The 26,334-nt window shown below is 39.1% G+C and overlaps 1 protein-coding gene across 2 annotated transcripts; it reads left to right on the forward strand.

The window, feature by feature from the left end:
• Positions 1–1,299: 1,299 nt before the first annotated feature.
• On the forward strand, positions 1,300–26,334 carry LOC147476064 (mediator of RNA polymerase II transcription subunit 16-like). 2 transcript variants are annotated; one of them, XM_086584863.1, is made up of 17 exons: positions 1,300–1,675; positions 1,739–1,807; positions 1,889–1,977; positions 2,044–2,156; positions 2,238–2,339; positions 3,555–3,645; positions 4,895–5,491; positions 5,793–6,405; positions 6,486–6,565; positions 8,276–8,358; positions 10,641–10,877; positions 20,139–20,295; positions 21,696–21,764; positions 21,867–22,204; positions 22,385–22,561; positions 24,569–24,940; positions 25,818–26,334. In XM_086584863.1, the coding sequence occupies exons 1-17, from the start codon at positions 1,461–1,463 to the stop codon at positions 25,962–25,964; spliced, it is 3,549 nt and encodes a 1,182-aa protein (XP_086440989.1). In that variant the 5' UTR covers positions 1,300–1,460; the 3' UTR covers positions 25,965–26,334. The 2 variants fall into 2 exon arrangements, with proteins under 2 accessions (XP_086440989.1, XP_086440988.1); XM_086584862.1 differs by having other exon boundaries at positions 1,301–1,675; positions 21,696–22,204.

Raw genomic sequence — 26,334 nt, forward strand, 5'->3', positions numbered from 1 at the left:
TCAATTTATGGAGTTCCCCTATTCAAAAAGGTATGCGGAGAACTATTAGATTTCCCCTTTAAATGAGGAGGTTTTAAATCAAAATGTGCCTCTGTAGCAACTTGAAAAGGCACACTAACAAACGTTGTTGCTGGAGTGATTCCAAAAATAATAAATTTCGCAAGCTCCTGGCAATCCTTTGTGAGACTCCTTTCACCCTAAAAAACCTGAAGCAAATGCCATTAGAAAAAAAGTTGGCATGCGATGATTCAGCTAAAATGTAGTCTGCATATTACCTTAACAGAGAAAGTGGCCTGATAATCTTCATGTGTTGAGAAGACTTGAGATTTTTTTGCTGGAATGATAGACTTTTTGGAATCAATTTTGTAATCACACAACCCAAGGTTTCCATGCCAAGAGTCAATGGAACCTCATCCAAAAGAAAGGTACCTGCAACCTAGTCATCAATGTATTTGTGATGGGGTCTTCTTTTTATTTTTGAATTCAACAAAGAGTTAAGTTGTTTCTTTTTTTGATATGATATCTACAATGTGAGAAGAAAAACGTACAATTGATTTCCTCTGCTTTTCCGGTGGCCATGTCCACAGCCTTAACTTTCAAGATGCTATTGACATCAGCCTCATATATCACTTTAATCTGTGGAGTTCCCCTGTTCAAAAGAGTGTTAGGACTAATAGGACGACCTTGAAATCTGCAGTAGGATTTTTTTGGTTTCTTCGACTATTTCTTCTCAATATCAGTATGAATAGAGGCACGACTCACTATCAAGGTGGGTTTTGACAAAAAGAGTTTCTGAGAGAGACCATAAGGCTTCGGTTTATGTTTATGTTTTTTTTTTTTATTTTTTTTTAATTACTGAATTACCCCTGACGTACTATTGAAATACGGGCGTGTATTTGGTTTTTTTATTTCCTAAACATGTGAAAAGACTAATTTTTTTTTTTATAAATTGCTAAACACACTAATAATGAGGCTAACTTGGTAAACAACATAATAATTATTTTTTAAGTAGGGACTTTTTAAAATTTTTTGCTTACGTGGCTCACTATGATGAGTATCCTGGAAAACCACTATTAGATCTGGGCTACCACGAGGATATCCCTTATAGGGATGAGTGTTTCGAGACCGTTGGATCCGAGATCTAATGGTCCGAAAATCAGAAGAGAGATATTCTCTTTTTGTTTTTGATTTTCGGACCGTTAGATCTCGGATCCAACAGTCTCGGCTGGCATCCCTATAGGGATATCCTCGTGGTAGACGAACTCCCAATATTAATGTAGGTAGGATGAGCTCTTGGCCTAACTAGTCCAAATGGTTCGCCGACGTGGACTAAGAAGATTTGTCGATGTGGACAGTAGACATATCATTATTTTGTCCCCACGTCAAACCCTACATAAAATCGTAAGAATTCCTGTCGTCTTCACTCACGGCCCCACTCATTTCAAAACAGAAAAAAAAAAATGGATACCGCTTCGTTACCACCACCACCACCTCCTCAAGTAGAAACACAAGAAGAAGAAAAAGAAATTATAGAAAAGAAATCTGACGAGGACGAAGATGATTTGATGGAGGAGAGTTGTGTTCCATTGGCATCTGTATTTGAAATTAAAATTAAACAACCCAAATCTAATTCTCTTTATAAAATGAATGTCCCTCACCTTTGTCGCAAATTCAGGTACGTAAATATTATTATTTAAATTGTTTTAATTCTGTTTCTTAGACTAACTTTTTTTTCCAGTTCTACTGCATGGTGTGCAAAGCTGAATGCTATTGCATGTGCGTCAGAGACATGTGCTAGAATTCCAAGGTTCGTAAATTAATAATAAATATATGATAGTTTTTTTTTAGACGAGAAAAAAAGAGGAATGCTCTGTTTTGTTTTTTGTAGTTCGAACGGGCGTCCACCATTTTGGATCCCTATACATATTGTGAACCCTGAGCGACCAACTGAATGTGCAGATTTTAATGTTATTGCAGGTAATGTAAAATTTTATTATGGTCGTTTTATGTTCAGTGAGTGATTGGGTGGATTGATTTTTGCAGATTCTCCTCGCGATTCAGTTCAGTTTATTGAATGGTCTCCTACTTCTTGTCCACGTGCCTTGCTTATTGGTAATTTTCATGGGAGGATAACTATCTGGACTCAGCCTTCTAACGTAAGTAGATATTTACTTTCCTTGTGGCCCGTTCGATTTTTCTCTCCTTTATATTTGTCATTTTGTTTTGGCCTAATTCAGGGTCCTGCTAATCTAGTGAGGGATTTAAGCTGCTGGCAGTGTGAGCATGAGTGGCGTCAGGATATTGCAGTCGTGACTAAATGGTTGTCAGTGATTTCTCCGGTATGACATCTAACGCTCATCATTCATCATTATAAGGATACTGATGCAGTTTTCTGCGTACACCTTATGCTAAAAATTAATAGTGCCCATTGTATACAATTTTGAAAGTTTTTGGTGGATTGAAGAATCAAACAAAAAGGGTACAGATGAAAAGATGAGCATAGTGTAGCATCTTGCAAAAGTTATACTGGAGGGAAGTTTGGGAAGTATTCTCGCAATGTGATCATTGTGTAGTATTGTTGGGTGTGCCCACCCTGTGGTTATGGGGTAATTTTAGGCATGTGCCTGCACCTCTTTCCAACAACTTGGACTTTTGGAGTAAAGTCCGTTAACATGGTAAATAGGCGTTCAGTTCTGTATTCTTCTGTCTCGGGAATGAGTGGGGCAGGCTTAGGAACTTAAATATTAATTGGCAAGGCTTTAAACTCTGATGTGGGACTACATATCACAGGGCGCCCCATCACGTGTGGCATGACTTGAGCTTAACATGGACTTTGATTTTAGTGGATGACACAGATCACACATTAACCTTTTGGGAAGAATTCTGAAATAGCTTGCTCTGACACCATCTTAAATTTAGGAATATCCAACTCAAGACATTGCCTATGGGTGGAGCGGCCCGGGGACTTTATATATTAATTTGCTAGGCTATAAACTCCCAATGTAGGGCTATAATGCTATTTATGTTTTTCTTTTATTGGTCAAGTATAGTTTTGTAAATATATGTCAAAACAAAAATACTATAGGATGAGATATCCTACATTACAGTAGCAGATTCCAATGTGGTGCTATTTATGGTCAAAACTTTCCAATAAGTTAAGATGTTAGGGTAAACTTTGCTCATACAAGGGCTTGGTTGAGGTGTGGATATTTCCAAAACACAAAAATTCTTAATGATTTATTTATTTATTTTAAATCAGTAACAGATTGGAGGCGGGGGATTATTTCTAGTTATATGTCAGAGACAAAATTGAATAATTAATTGGTGCCATGGTGATCCTGTGCTTGTTTTGTTAGTAATTGGCAATCAATACTTTGTGCTTTTGTTCATTGCCGTTGTGAAGTTTCACAATGGTATATTGCAGATATGTACGTAAAATGTTTTTCTTCTTTTATAACTCAGGCCTGGTGATGTTGGTAATGGTGCATAACTGTTACACTGTTTAATTACCTTAATATTGGCAATTTGAAATCTCACGCACACAATACTTTCAGTATAGTTGGGGCTCCTCAAATTTCCCTAGTCTGGCAAACTCAAAGTCAACTTTCGAGGATTTTTTTTTCTCACAGAGGCCTCAGACATCAGGTTTGTTCTTCGTTAAATTTCTCCACTTATGATGCTCAGATATAATGAAGTGACTTATATTGTATGAAGTTATGAAAATAACAAGTGATTTTTATTTCACTTGCAAAGGCCACTGTCACAGGTTTGCTGTGCCTTAAGCTTCTTAATTTATTCAATGGACCAACCTATACAACCAAGCATGGTGGGTAATTTGTAGGTTGACGTTATACGAAGCTCACAGTTTTGATTCTTTGTCTTTTGTATTATGCCTTTTGGGGTTTATATTTAGATTGACTAAGTTATATTACCATCCATGCTGTTTGCGAGTTTTCATTTATTCTTTTGTCAACCTTTTGAAAAGCTGAAGATTTTGTTCCCTTATTTTATTTTTATTGTAAAGAGGGTGTTTAAGGGTTCAAGTTTGTGAGACATTGAGTTTGATTCCGTATTGTTATGTAATTGTGTCGTATTGTTTTCCTTAGTGCCTTGCTAAGGAAGCAAATCTTTACCCCCTCTCTTGCATTCTTCTAATCCCGCTTGATCTTTAATGAAATTCTGTTTTATCGATCAAAAGAAGAAAAGCTCCATCCACACGATGCATGGTATATGATAGCATGGAGATAGATGTTTGAGCTTTCTTGAAGATCTCAGATTGGAGACGTTTGTTGAGATGTTTAGTCCCACATTGGATATGCTAAGCCACGCTTATGGCCTCTCCACTTATCACCAATTAGTTTTAAGTTGTATGTTCATCTTTAATATGGTATCAGAGTGGGCTACTGTGTTTGGCCCAAAAGGCTTGTTGTTTACTCCACGTAACCCAAGTATGTTTGTCCATGTGTTAGGCTCAAGTAATGCCACACATGAGGGGGCGTGTTGAGATGGTCATAAACATGGTGCACTTATAATAAAGAGGAAATTGATTATAGATATGGTGTAAAACCAAGTTTTGGTGAAAGTATGGTTTCAATGGCTTGTAAGGCCTTAGACTTATCTAATTAAAGGTGAAATTAACTTAATTAAATAGTTGCATGTTGTTCTTTTGTAGCGCATGGTGCTGCTTTCTTGTTTTGCATAATTTATTTTTTGGTTTTGCTAGTGAATTTCTACCATATAATTTTGTTTAGTATGTAATGTGGTTTCAATTCATAGATCTTGCATAGCTGACCCTGGACATTTGTGTCATGAATTGATTGGTGATCAATATTCATGCATCTCAGCACCACTATTTATCTCCCAGTTCTGATGCCGATTTTGGGTTTAATTTCAGCTTGGTGGCCAAATTTTCTGTGTGTATGTTCTGTGTTCTCCTCGGGATGTGTCCAACTTCACTGGGCTGAGTGGCCTCTTTCTCATAGTGGTTCAGCATCAAAATGGTTTTCTACAAGCAAAGGTCTGTTGGGAGCTGGCCCAAGTGGAATAATGGCCGCTGATGCTATTATAACTGAGGCAGGCACCATGCACGTAGCTGGTGTCCCAATTGTTAACCCTTCTACCGTGGTTGTTTGGGAGATTACACCAGGCCCTGACAATGGTTTTCAGGGAACCGCAATGATAAATACAAGTACTGAGGTTCCACCTTCATTAGACCCTCCTCGTTGGACAGGTTATGCCCCTTTGGCTGCATATTTATTTAGTTGGCAAGAGAGTTTTGGATCCAAAGGAAACCAAGCAAAGAAGCAGACAGATTTTGAGTCTAGTGAAACAGTATCACTTCGATGCTCACCAGTTTCAAATTTCTCTGCATATGTGAGCCCTGAGGCCACAGCTCAATCAGCAGTAACCACAACATGGGGATCTGGAGTTACCACAATTGCTTTTGATCCAACACAAGGGGGATCTGTCATATCTGTTGTGATAGTTGAAGGTACTGAAACTGATTTTAGTATCTATAAAAAAAAAGATTGTCTGCATCTTGAAAGTGCTCCAAACATTTTTTTGCATGTTTACGATTTTAATTACATCTATTTTTAATTCTTTGGTTCTTCGTGTAAGTTGCCAAGCTTGCTTTTGATTGGGATTTGTTAAATTACTTTTTTATGCAGTGGTGACAATTATTGCTTTTATTAAATAGCCCTCTTCTCATATTAGTTTCATTACTTTGTGCTATGGCTCATTTGTTAGGTAGCTAGCTTTAGCTTCTGAAATAAACCGGTCACTTTTTGCAGGGCAATACATGTCCCCTTATGATCCCAATGAGGGTCCATCAATCACAGGATGGAGAGTACAATGCTGGGAGTCTTCTGTGCAACCTATTGTTCTTCATCCAATATTTAGAAACCCGGCCTCTAGTGTTGAAGAGAAGACACCTATGCAGACAGTTTGGGTAACCAGAGTCGATAGAAGCATTCAGCCAATGAATGAGTGGGAGTGTTCACAAGAAGCTGCTTCAGTCTCCGTTTCATTTGATAACCCGAACACACCCCTTGTTGGTAAGGCGAAGAGACTCAGCTTTTATCCGCTTGATCTTCCAAGTGACGTTCGAACATTAGCTCGAATTGTGTATTCTCAACAAGGTGAGGTTGCCGTTTCTTTTCTGAATGGTGGCGTCCACATATTTTCTGGTGCAAGCTTTGCCCCAGTTGGTAACTACCATGGAAATGTTGTTTCTGCTATTGCTGCACCAACATTCTCTTCCTCTGGCTGCTGCTTGGCTTCTGTTTGGCATGATACAAGCAAGGACTGTACTTCACTGAAAATAACACGCGTTCTTCCTCCTGCACTTCCAAACAGTGAATTTAAAGCCAACTCAGCGACATGGGAACGTGCCATTGCAGATCGGTAATATACCTTTTGCTTCAGTTTTGTTACACAGCATATTGCTATTGTGATTTTATAACATTTGGAAATTCTTGGAGTAGGTTTTGGTGGAGTCTTTTGGTGGGAGTTGATTGGTGGGATGCAGTTGGCTGTACCCTGAGTGCTGTGGAGGATGGCATAGGTAAAATACTGCTTTTGAAGCATGTAATTAGACACTTTGCTATTGTTTCTTCAAAATAATATGTCTTTTGTTCTTCTTGTGTATATTTCTATAGTAGCCCATAAGTAGGAATCATGTTAAATGGCATTTTGGGTAGCTGACATACATATTTTAAACTTCTGATGTTTCACTTTTCTTGGCTCACAAGTCTTCAACTTTTGGTAGAATTGAGGTGCCTTGTATGTTTTTATCCACTAAGTTTTGTAAAATGGGAAGTCATCATGGTTTGATAATGAAAGGTGAAGGACAAAAATCCTTTACTGTGGAATGAGAGAAGGCTTTTGTGGCCTTGTTGTTTTCCAACAGTATATGTTTGGAGAAGTGGTTTGCTGGAAATCCAGTCTTTACTGGAGTGCATAAAATCTGATGGAAAATCAGAATCTGTAAGATATAGGAGACTTGGGAAATCCCAGATGAATGTTAGAGAAACTGTGCTATCTACTTTTGAGAACAGGAATGATCTGCAGGTGACATTACTCTGACACAGATGCTTACGCCTTTGTGAGACTGAGCACCCCTAGCACCAATATCTTTGACTCAGTAGAAATATGTTAGAAGGAATTTTCCCTTAATTAGGTGCAATGGTCTTTTATTTTGCTAAAAGGTGCAATTGTCAACAATGGGGAACTCAAGGAGGGTGACTGATAAAATGCTGGTAGATTTATTGCATTGAGTTCCGAATTCTATTGTGAATTTGTGATCAACTTATACCAATTTAACTAGAGACAGTGTACTCTTAAAATCTAAAATGCAATACGGTGAACCATGCTTTGTGGAGTTTGAGCTGATAGAAAATAGATGTTGATGGTTTTTAAGGTGAACTGAGAAAAAATTAAAAACTAAACAGGGTTACTTAAATAAGCCTGAGGAGGCCCTTAATGAGGGGGGCCAGCCTTTCAGTGATTTTTATTATATGGACGGTGTCGTGGGACAGTAAGACTAGGGGTGTCAATGGTTTGCATCCTGTAGGATTATTTATCCAGAACCACAGGAGTAGTGGATACCCATTGGTTCTTGTTCTATCCTTCTGTTCTTAGGTGTGCACTTGATTTGATACGTATGTTGAAATAAGAGTTGCTTATTTTCGAAAAAAAATAGTTAGTTAAATACGGTTAATGAGGGCAGGGTTTGATCCCCAGACCTCTGGTATCATCATCCAAATGGTTTACCAACTTTGCTAGTTGGCACCTGCAAAAAGAAAATATTGGATGGGCAAGCCTGTTTTTAAAGAGATCAGTAACTCGATAGTGTGCAAGCGGGATTTGAACCCCAGACCTCTGGTATCATCACCCAAAGGTTTTACCAACTGAGCTAGTTGGAGCTTACAAAATGTGTGGGCAAGCCTGTTTTTAAAGAGACCAGTAAATGATAGTGTGCAAGCGGGGTTTGAACCCTTTACCTCTGGTATCATCACCCAAAGGTTTTCAAAATGCATTTCAATTTCAGATTTGATGGTTGAAAATTTGAAATCTAGTATTCTGATGAAAAGTTGGGAAATGAAGCTTTTTTCATGAGATTTATGTTTTTTTTTTTGAAACAAATAAAAGCACAAGTTACTGATATCGTAAAGCATTGCATGCAAGAGATTTTGCAGAGCAGTTCATATAATGAATTTGGTAGTCCTGAATTTCAAATGGTTGATCAAGATAAAAATGGGATTATATTGTGCAGTGTCGTTGAATAGTGTTATTGCGGTTTTGGATGCGGATTTCCATTCTCTTTCATCTCCTCAACACCAACAACAACACGGCCCTGTATGTTTCAATTGACTTTTTACCTTGACTATATTTCGTATATTATTGGGAGTCCTACCTTTGTTTGAGATATTGGAGCATATATTTTTTCTTAGTAATATTGGTTTAATACTTTAATGAAATCTAATATATAACTTTTTATTTGAAATCTTAATCTTTCAAGGATGGCATCCATTGTTAATTTGTTATGCTTGCTTGAAACTAACTTATGTGCACTATCTCATTTGCCTTTTGGAAAGGCAGATAAGGTACAGAGAATGGAAAACATTACAAAGAAAAGGATTGGCTGCAGCAACATAAATCTGATCACTCAGGTCTAGTGCCATCAGAAAGGCAAAAATATTGGGTGTTAGAGATGTTATTAGAGTGTATCAGGGCAATATTGTCTTTACATGTTACAGATGTTAATAGAATGTGTAAAGATAATATTGCCTTGACACACTCTAACATTGGGAAAAAGTAGAACGCACGAGAAACATAGTTGCCAGGAGATTCCTGTCATATAATAGGAAGTTCCAAATTAATGATTCAATTGTAACGATGGAACTGGTGGAGACTGACTATTGAACCTTCAGTGAATTTGCTTACCTCGTGGCCAAAATATTTGTTTGATCAAAAGTATTAGGCGAGGAAGTTGTGATAGAGAATTTAGGGTTGTGAAGTGTAACAATTGGCCACAGAGTCACATAGGATGTCTTATGCACCTAAGCATGCTTAATATGGAGAGAAATAATAGAAACTGCTGAAGACAGGTTTTTGTCGTTCAGCTTATTTATGTACTCTTATAGAAATACCAGGAGTGCAGGACCTGAAGCTCTAATGCAGGATGTAGGGTTGTTTGCATTAATCGGTCACACAGGAATGACAGGATGTATTTTCTCTTAAGCATGCTTATTATCAAGATTTCCATGTGTGTTTCTAGAGTGTCAATTCCGACTACAACATTTTCTTTGTAATATGCCTCAATGAGGATACAAACACTTTAGAGGAAAACATGGATACACCATGTTCCACATTCTAGGAAACAGTTACTAGTATCTTTATATGAACTGTATGCTTTATTTTCAGCTTGCTTATGCTCAATGGTAACAGTTACTAGTATCTTTATATGAACTGTATGCTTTATTATCGGCTTGCTTATGCTCAATTTTATTTTAATTGAAATTTTACAATTACAAAATCGAACTTTTAGTATTCCAAACTCTAAGATTGGGTTAGTATTCTCTTTTGATATACATGTAATATAAGTATCTCTATCGACAAAAGAAACAAGAAAACTCCTGACAGTTATACAAAATAAATGCAAGTACTATGTATTGCATGGTAGAAGTGTTCAAAAAGTATCCTGAAGTATCAACTGTTATACAAAATTAATGCAACTAGTATGTGCTGCGTGGTAGAAGTGTTCAAAAAGTATCCTGAAGTATCAACTGTTATCTCAGTATCCGTACCATTATGGTACCAATATGGCATATAAAAGTGTTTGGATACCATATGCATCAAGACCCTACCATGATTCTTCATGAATATTTTCCATATTCATGAGAATTACCTCCATTTCCAGTACGACCACCTCAAGCAGAATGAAGATATCCACAAGCTGCTAAAGAAGAGTTGTCAAAAAACTAGAACTAGTTTTTGACAAATATATCCTTTGGATCCAATAGAATGATTTTATTTTTGTGGACAGTTCGGCTCAAAGAAGAGTTTATTCAGGTTTATACCCAAGAAGAGTTTTACACCCAACAAGTCCTAATTAAAGCTAGAAGCAGACAGTAAGCTGTACGATATGTTCTTCCAAAATAAGACTTTAAGATACTGCACTTTTCTGCAAGAATCACCACAGTGCGACAACCTGCACGTCCCACCAAGTACCCTGTTAGATTTTGTTGTGTGTGTGTGTGGGGGGGGAGGAGGTATCCTATGTGCCTTCATGATTCCCATATGGATTATTACCTTCGTTAATCGTATACCTAACGAATAATTGAGAGATATCTGATACTATTTTTAAACTTCTCCCAGTTTTCGGAATAAAGGGGGAAAAGGGGATTAACTAGGTTTTTGGAATCGAACGTTTTAAGTATTTCGAAAAAAAAAGAACAAAAATTCTCCCAGTTTCATTCATATCATTTAATCGTTGTGTTGAAGCGATAATCTGCACAAATACACTCCTTTATTTTCTTACTGCCCCTGCTTACTTGAAATATGTGTTCCGAAGTTCATTCTAGTTCAAATATGGTATGCTAAAGTGGTAACTGCTCTTATGTGGTTGTTTTATGCAGAGTCTAGACAGGATAAAGTGTAGGCTGTTGGAAGGTAGAAGTGCGCAAGAGGTTAGGGCATTGGTTTTGGATATGCAAGATAGGTTATTGCTGGATATGTTAGGGAAAGGAATTGAATCAGCTCTTATTAATCCTGGAACTTTAGTATCTGAGCCTTGGCTGGCTTCTGGTGAGATGTTATCTGGCATTGACGCTGACGTGATGACGATTGAACCACAACTATTTTCTAGCATCCAGGTCTGCATTTATCTCATCTGCTACTGCTTTTTTAGTTACTTGTTTAATTTGTAGGTCATCCACACACTCACACTGGTTAGCATCAGTGTACCTAGTATTTACTGAATATTGCAATGCCTCTCTATGTCAAAATTTGTTAGATATGTCGTTTTTGGAATTTAATGGAAATAATACATGCTTTGTATGGCCTTAAGCTTAGCCAGTTTGGAAGGGCCAGTGTGGCTAAACTCTAAAGAACGTATTCCCGGAAGGTTTAGAACGTATTCCCCTTGTTCCTGTCTCCTCAACTTGTCAACTTTTCTGGTATAAAAGTTTTGGGTAAACCAAACTCACCTTATGGTTCTGCCTGGGTTCAGAATACAGATTGAAGAAACATAGAAAAATTATATCTAAGATTAGAAAAACAGAATTTTGCAGAGAAAGTCTGAAGTAAAGGATAAAAAAAGAGAACTTGAAGAATCCAAACTCTACTGAGTCAATTAGCTGTAAGTATCTAACTTTATTTAGCCTGAACAGTGGTCGAGATAGAGAGAGGAGTTTTTGGCTGTTTCTCTTATCAGTTCAATGTCATGCACGTTGATGCATGTCATTCAGTCATTGTTATAGCCTAACATGTAGGTATTTTTCCCGGATTTCCTTCATTTTGGTTACTACCTTCAACCAAGTACTCATGCCAAATAAATCAATATGGCAGAAATTTCCAGGTGTGAGAGGCAAGTTCCTAATATAGAAATGTGTAAATTAGGAAACAGTAATTCATACATTGCCAAAAGCCCAAATGCACACTTAGGATCTCTGTGAGAGTTGTTATGTGGGAATGCCAAGTGGGCTTGCTTGGAAATAAAGTTGGGAAAGGGATAGGGAGAGAGATGCCGTTGAAATGTTTAGTATAGTCCCACATGGGATGCTTAAAGCCTTGTAGTGTGATTGTTCTTGGGACTCTCCACTCATCACCAATTGGTGTTGAGTTGGATGTCCTTAATGCTTAAGGGATACATATTAGACCGTAGGTTCTTAGCCAGTGAGTGGAAGCAGTTTTCATCTATAAATGCTTTATCAAATAAGATCTGATGTAATTTTTCAAAGTCAACATAAAACATGCTCGTAAATCCGAATCCAAATTTGTGGCGTTAATTGAAAAAAATACAGATTGAGATTTAATATTATCACTTTCATGTCCCAATGATCTCTAGAGATGACCACTGAAAGTGGTGATAAAGAACCTAGCTCTTACTCTTCTCTCTGGAGTATGCCCCCCCTTCTCCTATCTTTCATTATCAGACCATTTTCTATTGCCTAGGGTTTAGAACATGTTAAGTGGCCTATTGATCATTCTTTGGGAGGTATTGAAGATGGGCATCCAACTTAAAACTAATTGTTGATAAGTGGAGCGGCCCTAGGATTTATATACTGATTGGCTAGGTTTTAGACACCAGATGTGGGATTATAATCTCAACATGCCCCTCATGTGTGGTGTATTCTTGAGCCTGACACACGGACAATTTTAAAATAGGTGACGTGAAGTAACATGGGCCCTTTGGGCCAGAGAAATAGCCCGCTTTGATACCATATTGAAGATGGGCATCCAACTTAAAACCAATTGGTAATAAGTGGAGCGGCCCAAGGTTTTTTATATTGATTGGCTAGACTTTAGACACCCCTGAGATCATCCTCGATCGGTTAAGCCTTTAGGGAAAATGACCACACTATCTATTCAGTAAACTGTATGCCAGTTTGACTTGGAACCAGAGATAGTGTTCCTGGGAACTTGAACTGTATGTCAGTTCCTTGCGTTCCTATGACATCACCACCGGGGTTGCTAGGAAGATTTGGGTTGGATCCATATCCTAGCATACAATCACTGGCCTAGACTTATGTCGGCATGATTGTGCTGAGGAAGACTCCCCCACTGTTGTTCTAGCGATAACCTATTTATTTTTTAAATAAACAGGACCTATCGTTATTGAACACAGTGTCGTGCTCAAGGCACCGAGTTACCTTCACATAGACATTCGGCTCCCTTGGGACGCTGTTTCACTACTACGATCGTACTCTATGTTACGGTTAAACATGATTGGCTCCCATGGTTATGCCTCTGTTTAACCTGTTTAGCTTATTAGGGTCACCTATTGTTGTTCCAAATAAACTTTGGGGGTATTAGGGGTAGCATATGCATAGTAGTTAATGTTATGTTATGCTATATATAACATAGATTGTTTCAAATGCATGCGTAAATTAGAAGAGCTACAGAGCTCAATAAGTAAATAGTATGTGAGCAACATGACTCAATATTACAGACCCATAGAAATATTGTTTCAAAATAACTGTTTTCTTGGTGAGATCGTAAAGTCTTAAAGAGCCGGCGTACAGTTCGGTTTCTTGGGAACGAAAAAGAACTGACATATAGTTCGGCGTCCCCAAACACTATCTTTGGTTCCAAGTCAAATTCGCATACAATGTACTTGAACAGATAATAAGTGTTGAATTCCCTAAAGGCTAAGTCCATTGCGGATATAAAATAAAAAACTATGCAAGGAAAATAATCGATTGCAAAGTGAGAAACTTTATTTATAACTGGAGAATAAATTATTCATAATAAAGCATGAAATCACAATTTACTGAAAATACTTGCGGAGGTGCTCTGCGTTCCATGGTTTGACAAAAACTTCTCCATCAATGCGTAAATAGTAAAAGCCAGTTCGCCCGACCTTGTCGGTGATGTAGGGGTCCTTTCCAATTAGGCCCAAGCTTGTCGTTATGCTCCGGGATCTCACGAAGGACCAGGTCTCCAAATTTGAATGCCCGAGCTCGGACTTTCCTGTCGTATGATCTTTTCAGCGTCTGCTGGTTGGCAGCCAAACGCAATGCGGCGCCCTCCCGTTTTTCATCTAGGAGACCCATTTCTCTGTATAACAACTCCTCATTGTCTTGTTTGTGCACCACGTCCGACTTCTGGGTGGGGGCTACTAGTTCGGGAGGTATGACAACTTCAGTTCCGTAAGTCAGTGAAAATGGAAACTCACCAGTGGATCACCTAGGTGTAGTTCGGTACGCCCACAGGACCTTAGGTAATTCCTCGACCCACAACCCATCTGCATCATCTAGTTTGCGCTTTGGTTATCCAAAATAACTCTATTTGAGGCCTCAGCTTGGCCATTGCCTTGCGGATACCTTGGGGTGGAAAAAAGATGGGTGATGTGTAACTCGTCACAGAGCTCTACTACCGATCCCCAGCGAACTGTTGCCCATTATCTGAGACTATGACCTTGGGCCCAAACCTGCATACAATGTTATTACAAATGAACTTTCTGACGTCTTGCTCTCGAATGAAGACGAGGGGAATTGCTTTTATCCACTTGGTGAAGTAGTTTGTCACGACTAGTAGGAATTTGACATTGCCAGAGGCGGGTGGCAAGGGTCCTACAATGTCAGTTCCCCACTGCGCAAATGGCCATGGGTGCAATTCTTTTGTTATTGCGGGAGCATGGATGAGCGGAGCGTGTCGCTGACACTTGTCACATTTGCGGGCAAAAGCTTGGGCATTCTTTTGCATGTAAGGCCAAAAGTACCCCTGCTTTAGGATCTTGAAAGCGAGTGTTCTGCCCCCAGCGTGGTTGCCACAAACTCTTTCGTGTACCTCTCGCATGACTTGTTCAGCGAGGTCGGGGGAGAGGCATCATAGGTGAGGCCCCAGGAATGACTTCTTGTAGAGATCATCCCCAATGAGGGTGAATCTTGGCACCTTTGCCAGCAGTCGCCTTGCCGCGTTCTTATCCTCTTGGAGTATCCCGTCCTTAAGGTAAGACCTTTACGGATCCATCCAGTATGGTATGGTGGTTGGAATAAACTTTGGGGGCATCAGGGGTAGAATATGACATGAAAGTAATTGAAACCAGCATCTGACTTCTTCTCTTTGGCCAAAAGCTGGTCGACTTGGATTTGCAGTTCCTCAACTCGTTTCTCAGTAGCTTCCTACGCCTAGACCAGCTCACATCAGTGGCTGTACTAGTTGAGCTCGCGAAGATTGGTTCTTTCATGGCCAATAAATTATTCACTAACTGAAAGAGGATATAAAACGTATAAGCAACACAATGAGATGAACATGACATTATACAGAGAAAGAAGTCCTACCTTGACAAGATAAATGGCAGATCTATGGTATGACAAATTCAGACTACCAGCCATACTGGCTTCAGCTTTATCAATGGGAAGTCGCGCAGCTTCCAGAACTCCAAGCGCGATGTCAACATCGTTAACTGAGTGTTTATTGGTAACAGGAAGCTCATCAGATCGGCCCCAACGCCTCATCTCCACGACCATCTCTCTTTCAGAAGAATCTGGGGTTGCGGTGAGAATGGCATATCATCTCTCCTCCCCCTATGTTCATCCTCAGATTGCGGAGGAGGGAGAGCAACAGTTACAGCGGTCGTTTCAACGACACCTTTCCAATTTCGGTTACCGGGGAAGGAAAAATTAATAGTTGATGGTACATGATCACCCGGCTTGTTCGGGCACCCGTAGGAGAATGCAGAACCGTAGGGGTGCGACTATTTTCTCGGACGACTGACCAGAATGGGAATCGCCACAGGAACGTAGGTAGGAACCTTAAAAGATGTTCTTCATCTACATATAGAGGGCGAAATTTTGTTCTCTTACTTGAAGGGGCAGCATCAGGGGCAAGAGCAGAATCAGTTCTCTTCGACTTTGAACAGTTAGACGCGCGTGCTTCTGCTACGCTTAATAGCAGCCGAAGTTAGGAAGCGATTCAGGCCGCTTCCCGCCGATGATCACCACGGTCATCAGCGGCATTGGAAATCTGAATCGTACCGATATGGTAGCATCACTGGAAATCGCGACATAACTCTTTTCTTTGCGGGTTCCCTTTCTTCTAGATTCATCCTGAACTGGAGGAGGAAGAAGACCAGCATCCTGATCCACAGGAGGAGGGAGTATTGTGCCCCCAGAGCTCACAGTATTAATCCCGAAAGGAGAAAATCCAGGGGCAAGTGCTAGCAGTTCCTCGGTAGACATGTTGAATTAATCAAGGAGAAGGGTGGGATTAGGAACTACCACCCAAAGCATCCTCTGATCCCTGGGAATATTGTTAATAAAATCCACAGTAGCAGCATCAGTTGCAGTTAGTTGGTTCTAGGGGGAAAGAGTCATCTAAGGAATAATAACAAAAGAACTCAGTCGAAAGCACTTATGGATGATTTGTAAAATTCATGAGAAAATATACTTACTGATCGGGGCATGAGTATGCTTTTTGGGATCAGGAATACCTACTGACTCGCCATCAGCATCTTGAGGACGAACGTCCCACTCATCACTCAACACCCGAATGTGGTGATCAGCCCAGCCATTGTTGCTGTATTTCCCCTCAAAGAAGGCGATCGGAGCATTCTTGTCTCTGGTCATGAGGTAATAGTAAGTTTGGTCCCGAATGCGGCAGACCTCATAAAAATACCCAAACACCCAGCGATTCAAAACGAATCCATGTTTCTTTGCCAGTATGGCAGAATACATGACAGTTCTGTAGAACATGGGCGCTGCTTGACCAAGGGCAAGATTGAAGTGAATCAGACACTCCCTCAACAGTGGGTGAAGAGGAAGGGTGAGACCAGCCTTAAGTTGGCCGATTATGACAAGCGCAATCTCCCTGTAGGCCAACTCATCAGATAATCTCCCCCACTTAAGCCCAATGTTAGAGGGGATGTGAAATTTCTCTCTGATCAGTTCTAAGGAAGAGAGATTCCCGAAGTTTATAAGTGACCAATTTGGATTCATGATCAGAAAAGAGAGAAGGTTTGAATTTTTTTCGGTTTAAACCCTAGCGGGAGATCGAAAGGTTCAGTATGCAGAGAAGGCTAACTGAAGAGATAATGAGAACTCTCCCACCTAGTGTTCTAAAAAACAGCCTAGGCGGCCGTCTAGGCAGTGCCTAGCCATACTGTATATCACTCTAATCGGTTGATAAAACAGTGGACCGTTTAATCGGGCCTAGGCGGCAGATTAATCAGCCTAGGCGGGGCTGGACGGTTTAGAAGGTCCAATTTGTTTTTTTGGCCCAATTTGTTACAAGCCCAATTTAAATTTAGTTAAAAAGCCCGATAGGGCTTAGAAACAAACAATCGGGCATTTGCCTCTCTCTCTCTCTCTCTTCTCCTACAAACCTCTCGTCCTCTCCTGCTCTCTCTCTCACTCACCAGCTAGGTCAAGATCAGCTGCTCTCTCTCTCTCTCCTACTCTTCTTCTCGACTGGTTTCTCCAATTCTGCTCTCTCTCTCCAGTCTCCAGTTCAAGCAACCATTTCTGTATGTATTTCTTTTCTTAATCTTCTTTTCTCCTTTTTTTTCTTCTCTCTTTGCTCATTAATACAAGTCCAACTGTGAGCTTTGTTAGGCTGCAATCCAGCAACCAAAATAAATTTATAACATGGATGTTGATGGACGTGGACTACTTTGATATCAAGCTAAGTCTTGCCACGTATAAAATAACTTGTTCTATCCAGAGAAAAAAATAATAATTATACATATATATTTAAATAATTATACATATATATATATTTTAAATAATTAATTAATTAAATAAAACCGCCTAGCGCCTAGCCCGTCTAGGCGCTCCCCTACCGTCCGACTACCGCCTAGCGTTTTTTAGAACATTGCTCTCACCAAACTTTTTATATACGGATGGGATGAACGGTTGTGATTGTCCCAATCGTTGCGTCTTTTCGGGATGGAACTGCCATCATTACCTTTTTCGGGAAACGACATATCTACTTGAACCGTCTTTTCAGAGCCTTAATTAGGTAAGCCCATAAGCAGTTGCGACAACTGTTTATGAAAAAGATTCTCGCGCCAAAAGCAGTATCGCTTCAAATGCCCACGTGATAGATGGCATGAGAGGGGGCATCTGTAAGCGGGATTTCCCGCCAATAACTAAATAACATGTGGACGGACTAAATGACACGACGACGGGAAATGACCTGGAACTATAGATACCCAGAATGAGACGAGAACCATCGGATTAGTTCTAGGAATAAGTAATTTTGTGTTTATCACTAGTGTTTCATAAACATATGCTAGTCACGTGACGAACCGCCTCTGGACATAACAGGTTTCCAAGTCGTTAGGAATTGATATAGACAGTTCTTAAACAGAAGGAAACTGAAGAGGACGGTCCTTAATGATAAGGAAGATATCAAAATGACATATTTCTAAGAGTTACCTTTTGGGCCTAATCTTCTTATACATGACGGGTTATTATGACCTAAAAGGAAACTTATCTCTGATAAGATATGGTCCAGATTCAGACTTTTAAAAAGAGAGGATTCCTAATAGGAAAGCAGAGTCCAAAGAGGGAATCCAAAGAGGGAATGAAACTCACAAGCGGTGAGGTTAACCCTAACCCTAGGACTCCTAAGGCTCCTCCTATATAAACAATAGGAATTCGCTCTTAGGAACTACGTGCAATAGGGTTTGATTCATCTAAACAGATAGGAAGATACATAGGTAGCCACAAGGCGGTTCAACCTCGATCATTCAGTCATCTCGTCCCTTTTCCATCATTAATCCCAAAATTCTTCATCACACGGCACAGAGGAGGATCGTAGGATACTCAGAAAATCCCCTATATCTTTTGGCGCCGTTTGTGGGGAACTTTGGGATTAATGATGGAAAAAGGGACGAGATGATTGAATGATCAGGGTTGAACCACCTTGCGGCTACCTACGTATCTTCCTATCTGTTTAGAAGAATCAATCCCTAGGGTTAGGAGAATTCCTATTGTTTATATAGGAGGAGTCTTAGGAGTCCTAGGGTTAGGGTTAACCTCACCGTTTGTGAGTTTCCTTCCCTCTTTGGACTCTGCTTTCCTATTAGAAATCCTCTCTTTTTGGAAATCTGAATATGGACCATATCTTATCAGAGGTAAGTTTCCTTTTAGGTCATAATAACCCGTCATGTATGGGAAAATTAGGCTCAAAAGGTAACTCTTAGAGATATGTCATTTTGATCCCTTCCTTATCATCAAGGACCGTCCTCCTCAGTTTCCTTATGTTCAAGAAAAGAACTGTCTATATCAGTTCCTAACGACTTGGAAAACTGTTATGTCTAGAGGCAGTTTGTCTCGTGACTAGCACATGTTTATGAAACACTCGTGATAAACACAAGATTACTTATTCCCAGAACTAATCCGATGGTTCTCGTCTCATTCTGGGTATCTATAGTTCCAGGTCATTTCCCGTCGTCGTGTCATTTAGTCCGTCCATATGTCATTTAGTTATTGACGGGAAATCCCCTTACAACGCCCCCTCCCGTGTGTGGCGTATTCTTGAGCCTAACACACGGACAATTTTAAAATAGGGGACGTGAAGTAACATGGGCCCTTTGGGCCAGAGAAATAGCCCGCTTTGATACCATATTGAAGATGGGCATCCAACTTAAAACCAATTGGTAATAAGTGGAGCGGCCCAAGGTTTTTTATATTGATTGGCTAGGCTTTAGACATCCGATGTGGAATTATAATCTCAACAGGAGGTTGGGCCCAAGGTTTTAGGGTTGAATCCCATTGTCAACGCGAAAAGGGCGTTCTAAGGATTTAGCGGAATAAATTTAGTTGTAACTGTTTAAATAGGAATCTTGTTGTTGTGGAGATTTTGCATTCCCAAATAATGAACTTTTAAATATGAGATGCAGGATACAAGTCCTAAAAGGTGTCTGAAGTGTAATCTTGAGAAGATAAGCATTAAGATTTCCTGATTCAATTCAAAGACCATGACAAGGAATACATTTCTCTTATAAAATATCTTGTTGAAAAAATTAGCAGGTTTGAAAAATTATGATAAAAACTTTAAATCATTAGCAAAATGCAGGCTCCTAGATTTTTATCTGTCTTTTATTTCCTTTTGATGAAATTCACAAAGACCTAAGTTACATGGACACAGACACGTGATACAAAGTGTCTGATATGGCGAAATGTACAAAATTGAGGTATATTACATATGATATGTGTCCCTGTGTGTCGACACGGACATGTGGATACGTATCTGACACGTTTGAAATATGGCGTGTCCATGTAACATAGACACAGACATGTGTGGTAGGTGTTGTGGGTCATCTTTGTTGAGTCAAGTCATTAGCCTATACAACTTTAGATACTGTATCCAAATTAAGGAAGCCATCATAAAGTATTAAACACCACTATTGTGATTGAAAAACTTGTTATAAGATGACAAGCTAGTCTACTTGACATATTATGCAGGCATACAGTGACGTCGTTGTTGATCTTGCTTCCCACTTCACTATATGCTTGCGACGCTTCTGTCGAACATTAGCAAGTCCTGCTGCTGGTACAGGCAGTGAAAGGAATATGAGTACAAGTTCGATGCAAAGTTCAGTATCTCCTTCAACCAGTCAGGGTCAGCATGCGCCTCTATATTTCTTAGTTATTACAAGTAGAAATATATTTTTTTTGTTATTTGGATTGATAAATGCTTATGTGGAAAATGTTATACTAGCTTTTGGAATGCATGATATTCCTACCTATGGTAGCCAAACTAACTGATTATCTAGACCGAGCACATATTATAGGTTGGTGCATGCGTGCCATCTGATTAAATCCCCAACTAACTCTGAAAATCGAATTAATTGCATGCCTCCCTTTTATGAGTATAGATTCTCAAGATTCTTTCTCAACTATTAGAGATATTATATTATTATAACGTTGAAGTTACACCAATACCTCGGATGTTAGGCAGCAGCTAAAAATCCTAAGAGCATGTACTCATATATGTGACATACATACCCATAATTTACTGCCCCCCAAGAAATAATGTTATACAGGAAAAGAAAAGCAAGAAAGGATAACAAAAGGAACAAAATAAATGCCATTAACCACCACCATGCTAGCACCCCAAACTCATAACCTTCATCAGCCAACCTTCCATTTGCCCTGGAATCTGCTTTCTAACACCACTTCAGATGTCCCATTTCACCTCCACCTCCTCCCATGAGTAGTCCAGATCAAGTTTTGCGTCCTCTTCCTCATCTTTGAGGGTGTCTTAGTATCTACTCCCTTCAGTAGCCTTTGTTCTTCTCTACGCTATCCCCCAGTAACTCCAAAACTTGTTCCTCCATACTAGGATCAGGTGGCTTCTTCCCTTCTTGGTTGGTCTTGTTTTTTTCTGTCTTGTACCTTCATCATTTCCAAATCTTGTATTCAAATTCCAACCTTCCTCTCTGTTGCTTTTCCTCGATCACTATCACAGCGAACACCATCTAGAACCTGTTTCTTCAACCTCTGCCCTTGTCGCTCTTCTTTGAATCTTTTAATTTTAGCCTATTTTCTGCCTTCTGCCTGCTTGTCTTCTTCCAACACTGTCTCTAATCTGTGGGAATAAGATGATAGTTCTAAAGTTCTAATATTGCAAAATGTGATTACATATTTACATCAATCCCTTAAGTGGGTTTAAATACATAAATCAACTAAACCTAATATTGGAAGTAGAATCATCAAATCCAAATAAAATAAAATCACTAAAGGATTATAATTAGGGTATCCATTATTCTGGAATATATTTTTCGATTCTAGATCATACCATAAAATATTGATCCAATACATCTCCAGCATATTCTAACAACCTTTTATTTATTTATTTGTGTACTTTTTTAAAATACTAGCACCCCCACCCCCCCACCCACCCCAAAGGGAAGCTACAACTATTTAAAAATCTGTTCAGTGGGTTAATTTATTGTATATTGACGTTATGACTATTAGATTTTGCTTTTTCCTTTTAGTTTACTTTGCAATTCGTTCCAGGAGCTCACAGTGGAAGTACAAGCTTGAATGAAAGTTCTCAAGTCAGTGCTTGCTTACAAGGTGCAATTGGTAAGATTACTAGCACAACTGATGGAGTTTCTAGTTTGGCATCGAATCCCATGAGTCCTTCTACCTTTACACCAATAAGTATCAACACTGGAACTTTTCCAGGAATCCCTGCCGTCAGGCTTGTTGGAGACTGTCATTTTCTACATAGGTTGTGCCAGCTTTTGTATTTTTGCTACATCTTTTGGCGAAGACAAATGCCCCGTCACACTGGGGGTGCACATAGGTACCCAGACTCAAACATGCAAAAGCCTCAGCCAGTTGCACCTGGCAAGGCAGAGGAGCCCAACACTGCTTCAACAAGAGCAGGACCTGGGTTGGTGAAGTCAGAAGAGGTCCAGGCATCCCGGGCTGAACTAGGAGCAAAGGTAGCTGAAGGTCCCAAGAATCGGGCCCAAAGATTAGGCTCTGGCAATGCTGGTCATGGATACACATACGAAGAGGTAACATATGATGACACACCTTATTGAGGATGTTTATGCGCTTGTGTATCCTTCCTTCTATGATTTTATTTATATTGTATAGAATCTTAATTTTTTTTAGGTGTTTGCAATTCATCATCCCTTCCTATCACTAGGGAAGAATCAATTGAAAACAAGTGGAAATGTTTTTCCGTGCTGCAGGTGAAGGTTCTTTTCCTCATACTTATGGAGCTCTGTACACGAACAACGGACCTGGCACATCCTTTTCCAGCTTCTCAGGTGGGAGGCAACAATATACAAATTCACTTGCATTATATTGACGGAAATTACACTGTCTTTCAAGAGGTTGTGGAAGCATCGCTACTACCATATATACAGGTACCACTTTATCTTTCTAAGTGCTGTACCTGAAGTACGTGGTATATTGCATCATCATTTGAATTAAATTTCACCTGAAGTACGTGGTTTATTGCATCATCACTTGGATTATTTTGCACCTGATGTATGTGTTATAATGCTCTTTGAAGATGATGATTGTGAATGAGCATCCTCTTATGTGTGTTTTTTATTGATAAAAGATATTCTGCTGATATGATAGAGAAACTGTTACATCTACACCAATAATAGTAGTGTAATCTACTAATTAAAAAACACCCATGTACCCAACCTGAACAAGATAAATAATACATTGGACAACTAAATTGCTAAAAAAATGTGCACACTAGTGGAAGAGTGTTCAAGCGGTTTTACTAAAGCCTTGAAGCTCTTGTTGAACATCCTCGTACATGTGCAAATTCAGCATTTCATAGAGTATAAATTATAGATACTGGTCAAAATAGTGATCGGAAACTTTATGATGTAAATTACGCAGCGGAGAAAATGAATAATAAATCAAACAATATACTTCTTAAGAAACATTCTCTCAAAAGTTAACAACCTAAAAAAGCTTGAACTTTTGAATAAGGAGGCGGCTACTATCCTATTTATAATAACCTTGCCTCCTTCCTTTTATTATTATTATTATTATTATTATTATTATTATTATTTTTTTTTTCATTTTCTGCTGTTGTTGTTGTTGTTGTGTGTGGCAAAGCAAACTATTCTGATAAGGGTTCATGTACTGATGTATTTTAGATGTGATGAACACCTAATTCAAATGTTCTGACTTTGGAACCTAATTCCAAAGTAAATGTCGATTAAATGGTTCGACCACTTTGTTCCTTAGCACAAATGCTAACACAAAGATATCACCTTCTCTGGACGCAAACTTTGTAAATCATCAACTCTGATTTCTTCAAATGCCTACAACTCTTTTTTATAGACTAAAGCAACTCTTGAATTTAGAAGCTAGACATCTAATTCAATTTGGAAACTAAATACATCTTATTTTCGGAATTAAAAATAAGCCTATGCCAAACACATCAAAATAGCAACCAAACATGACTCTAAAAATCCCTAATAATATATATAAACCAATCTAGTATAAAATCAATGGTTTGGACTAGGATGCATTAAGATGGCTTTAGATGTGGAAGAGTGCGAGTTTTACCCTTTTAGACAATGGGAAATTTACAGTTTGATCTCTTTAGCTTTTGATTCATGAATGGCAGTAGTTTTTTGTTGCTGGTGGTGGCCCATGTTTGGGGGTGTTGGTTGGTGATGGTAGTGGAGGAGTTTGGATTGGTGGCGATGGTTTGATAACCGTCCTTAATTACTTCAAAGTGGGCATCGCTGCATTTTTATACTTAAATTGGTCCATGGTATTTTCACAACGTAAATAAGCAGGCTAACAGCCAGCATGGCCAACATTTAGTGGAGCAACGGAAAGTGAAAAAAACTATGGGAGGCAGGGGTAGTAAATCCAGTTAAGTTTTAAAAAGGAGGGGGGCAAGGGGTCTCCAAAGTGATCGTTATTAAGTTGGGAGTCTAAAACACTACTTTATTCTTTCTTCTTTTTGGAAAGGTATCTTGTAATTTACTTGTAAACTAGAAGTGATACAGATTGTTGCTAATTAGAGTGAAGATCAAAAGAAAAATAAAGCCAGGAAAAGGAGTCATGACTCCATTTACGTCCAACTCACCCTGTTTAGTGATTTATACCCATTGAGTTTCTGCATTTTCTAGTTATTAGCATGGTTGGTTTAAGAAAACTTAAGAGTTTAAAGCAATTATTTGAGTTTGCTCAAATCAAATGTCAGAAAAACCCAACTAATGTTGCCCCTCAAGTCTCTTTTGATTATCAATTTACAATCAACATTGAACATGTAGACATTGATATTTTCACAATGCCATCTCTTGCAATTGTTTTGCTTATTCCGGAGTCTAGACTTTTATATCTTCTTCTTTGCTTTACATGACTGCTTCTCTACTGCAATGTTGATACAGAACATGCCTCGGCCAAGAGGTGCAGATGCCGCGGGTATGTTACTACGCGAGTTGGAACTCCACCCTCCAGCTGAGGAATGGCATAAGCATAATATGTTTGGTGGACCCTGGTCTGATACAGAATGCGATCTTTTGGATGATACTCTCAGGCCCAGCAGTTCTGACTTGTTTGACTTGGGTCTATTGAAAGATTATGATGGTTACGATGGACCTCAAGGCCTCTGGCCAAGGAAGCGTCGGTTATCTGAGCGAGAGGCAGCTTTTGGCTTGAAAACTTCAGTGGGTTTGGGAGCATATCTTGGTATCATGGGATCTCGAAGGGATGTCTTGACAGCTACATGGAAAACTGGTCTAGAAGGGGTGTGGTACAAGGTTTGACACAAATACTTGTGGAATTTCGTAAAATACGTTAAAGGGTTACAGGACAGTAGTCTCTTTAGGTGCTCTGTCATGAGTAACCTGAAAGATCTGTCTTGCGAATTGTTGACTTAGGCTGTTATATTAATCATTATGGTAATATGGTTAGCTCATTTGTGTCCATTACTGTTGGTTGTCAGTATTTATTAATTCAAAAACCACTGCCTCTTCTTTGCTTATCATCTCTAGAAGCCTAGGACCACTAGCCCTCCCAAGCTTGTTTCACAAGTCACTTGACCCCTTTTGTTTGCACCGCTAGCCACACTCCATGAATCATTCTATCTTGGCGTTCTTCACCAACTTTTGTACTTTTCATGATGGTGAACTATTTCTAAATATTTCTCATATGTTTTGACTTCTTCCGCGCAATTACATGATATCCCTCAAACTACATTAGTCCCTACATTGAGTAAAGGATTAATATTATATACGATAGCAAATAAAATATAAATAGGTGGAGCCACAAGTTTGATCCGTTGTTATTGGTGAATAAATGTGTCAATTTGGATATACCTAAAAAAAGGGATTTTCTGAACCATGCAGATGTATAAAGACAACTTGAAAGAGAATAAATCGTTAAGAATATAAACAGAAACAATATGGAAATCGATGAATAAAGTAACAGAGAAGGATAAGAAGATTATTGCTGAGAGTACACAGGGGATTGTCGAGAACGTTGGTCTATATGCAGATTCCACCCTTTTCTCTAATAAAATCAGAATACAACAATGTGTGATGTGGCAATGGGGTGCATTATTTCAAGAACCAGCTTATTTCAGTTACTTTATTAATATATCATGTTTAAGTTTCTTGGTTTCTATTCTTTGTGCAGTGCATAAGATGTTTGCGGGAAACTTCAGCATTTGCTTCACCAGTCGTGGCGAATCACTCCAATCAGAATGATCGAGTAGCATGGTGGATCAGTCGGTGGTCTTACAGTTGTCCAATGTGTGGTGGAACGTGGGTCAAAGTCGTCTAGATCTAACTCAAAGGTGTCTATATCCATCTTCTTACATTAACTCCAGTATTCAGCAAATGATCTGTACTTAGCAAACCATACTCACGGGTGATGGTCAGAGGACAACCACAAAGAACATACCTATGGCCAACAGCCCAACAGTGATACACAGAACTAACCAAAGGACACGTCTAGAATATCTTTTCTTTCAGTTGCGTCAAGCTGATAGATACTGACCTTCGTATCCATTGTTCCTTTCAATTGTCAGAAGTAACTGATGTTCTCAAAGAAATGGTATTAATATATTTCAAACGAGATACTGGGCATGGAATGTTTTTAAAAGAAAAAATAAAAGATGCTAAGCAATAAATGCTGGGCATTATTTCTGTTA

The sequence above is a fragment of the Coptis chinensis genome, chromosome 9 (assembly GCF_015680905.1).
Source record: "Coptis chinensis isolate HL-2020 chromosome 9, ASM1568090v1, whole genome shotgun sequence".
NCBI classification, from domain to species: Eukaryota; Viridiplantae; Streptophyta; class Magnoliopsida; order Ranunculales; family Ranunculaceae; genus Coptis; species Coptis chinensis.

Bases quoted from the DNA above. Each gene is read 5' to 3' on its own strand.
- LOC147476064 (XM_086584862.1), top strand. From the start codon at position 1,461: ATGGATACCGCTTCGTTACCACCACCACCACCTCCTCAAGTAGAAACA. The intron at 1,808-1,888 runs GTTCGTAAATTA...TGTTTTTTGTAG, and splicing joins ACATGTGCTAGAATTCCAAG to TTCGAACGGGCGTCCACCAT. The intron at 22,562-24,568 runs GTACCACTTTAT...ATGTTGATACAG, and splicing joins CGCTACTACCATATATACAG to AACATGCCTCGGCCAAGAGG.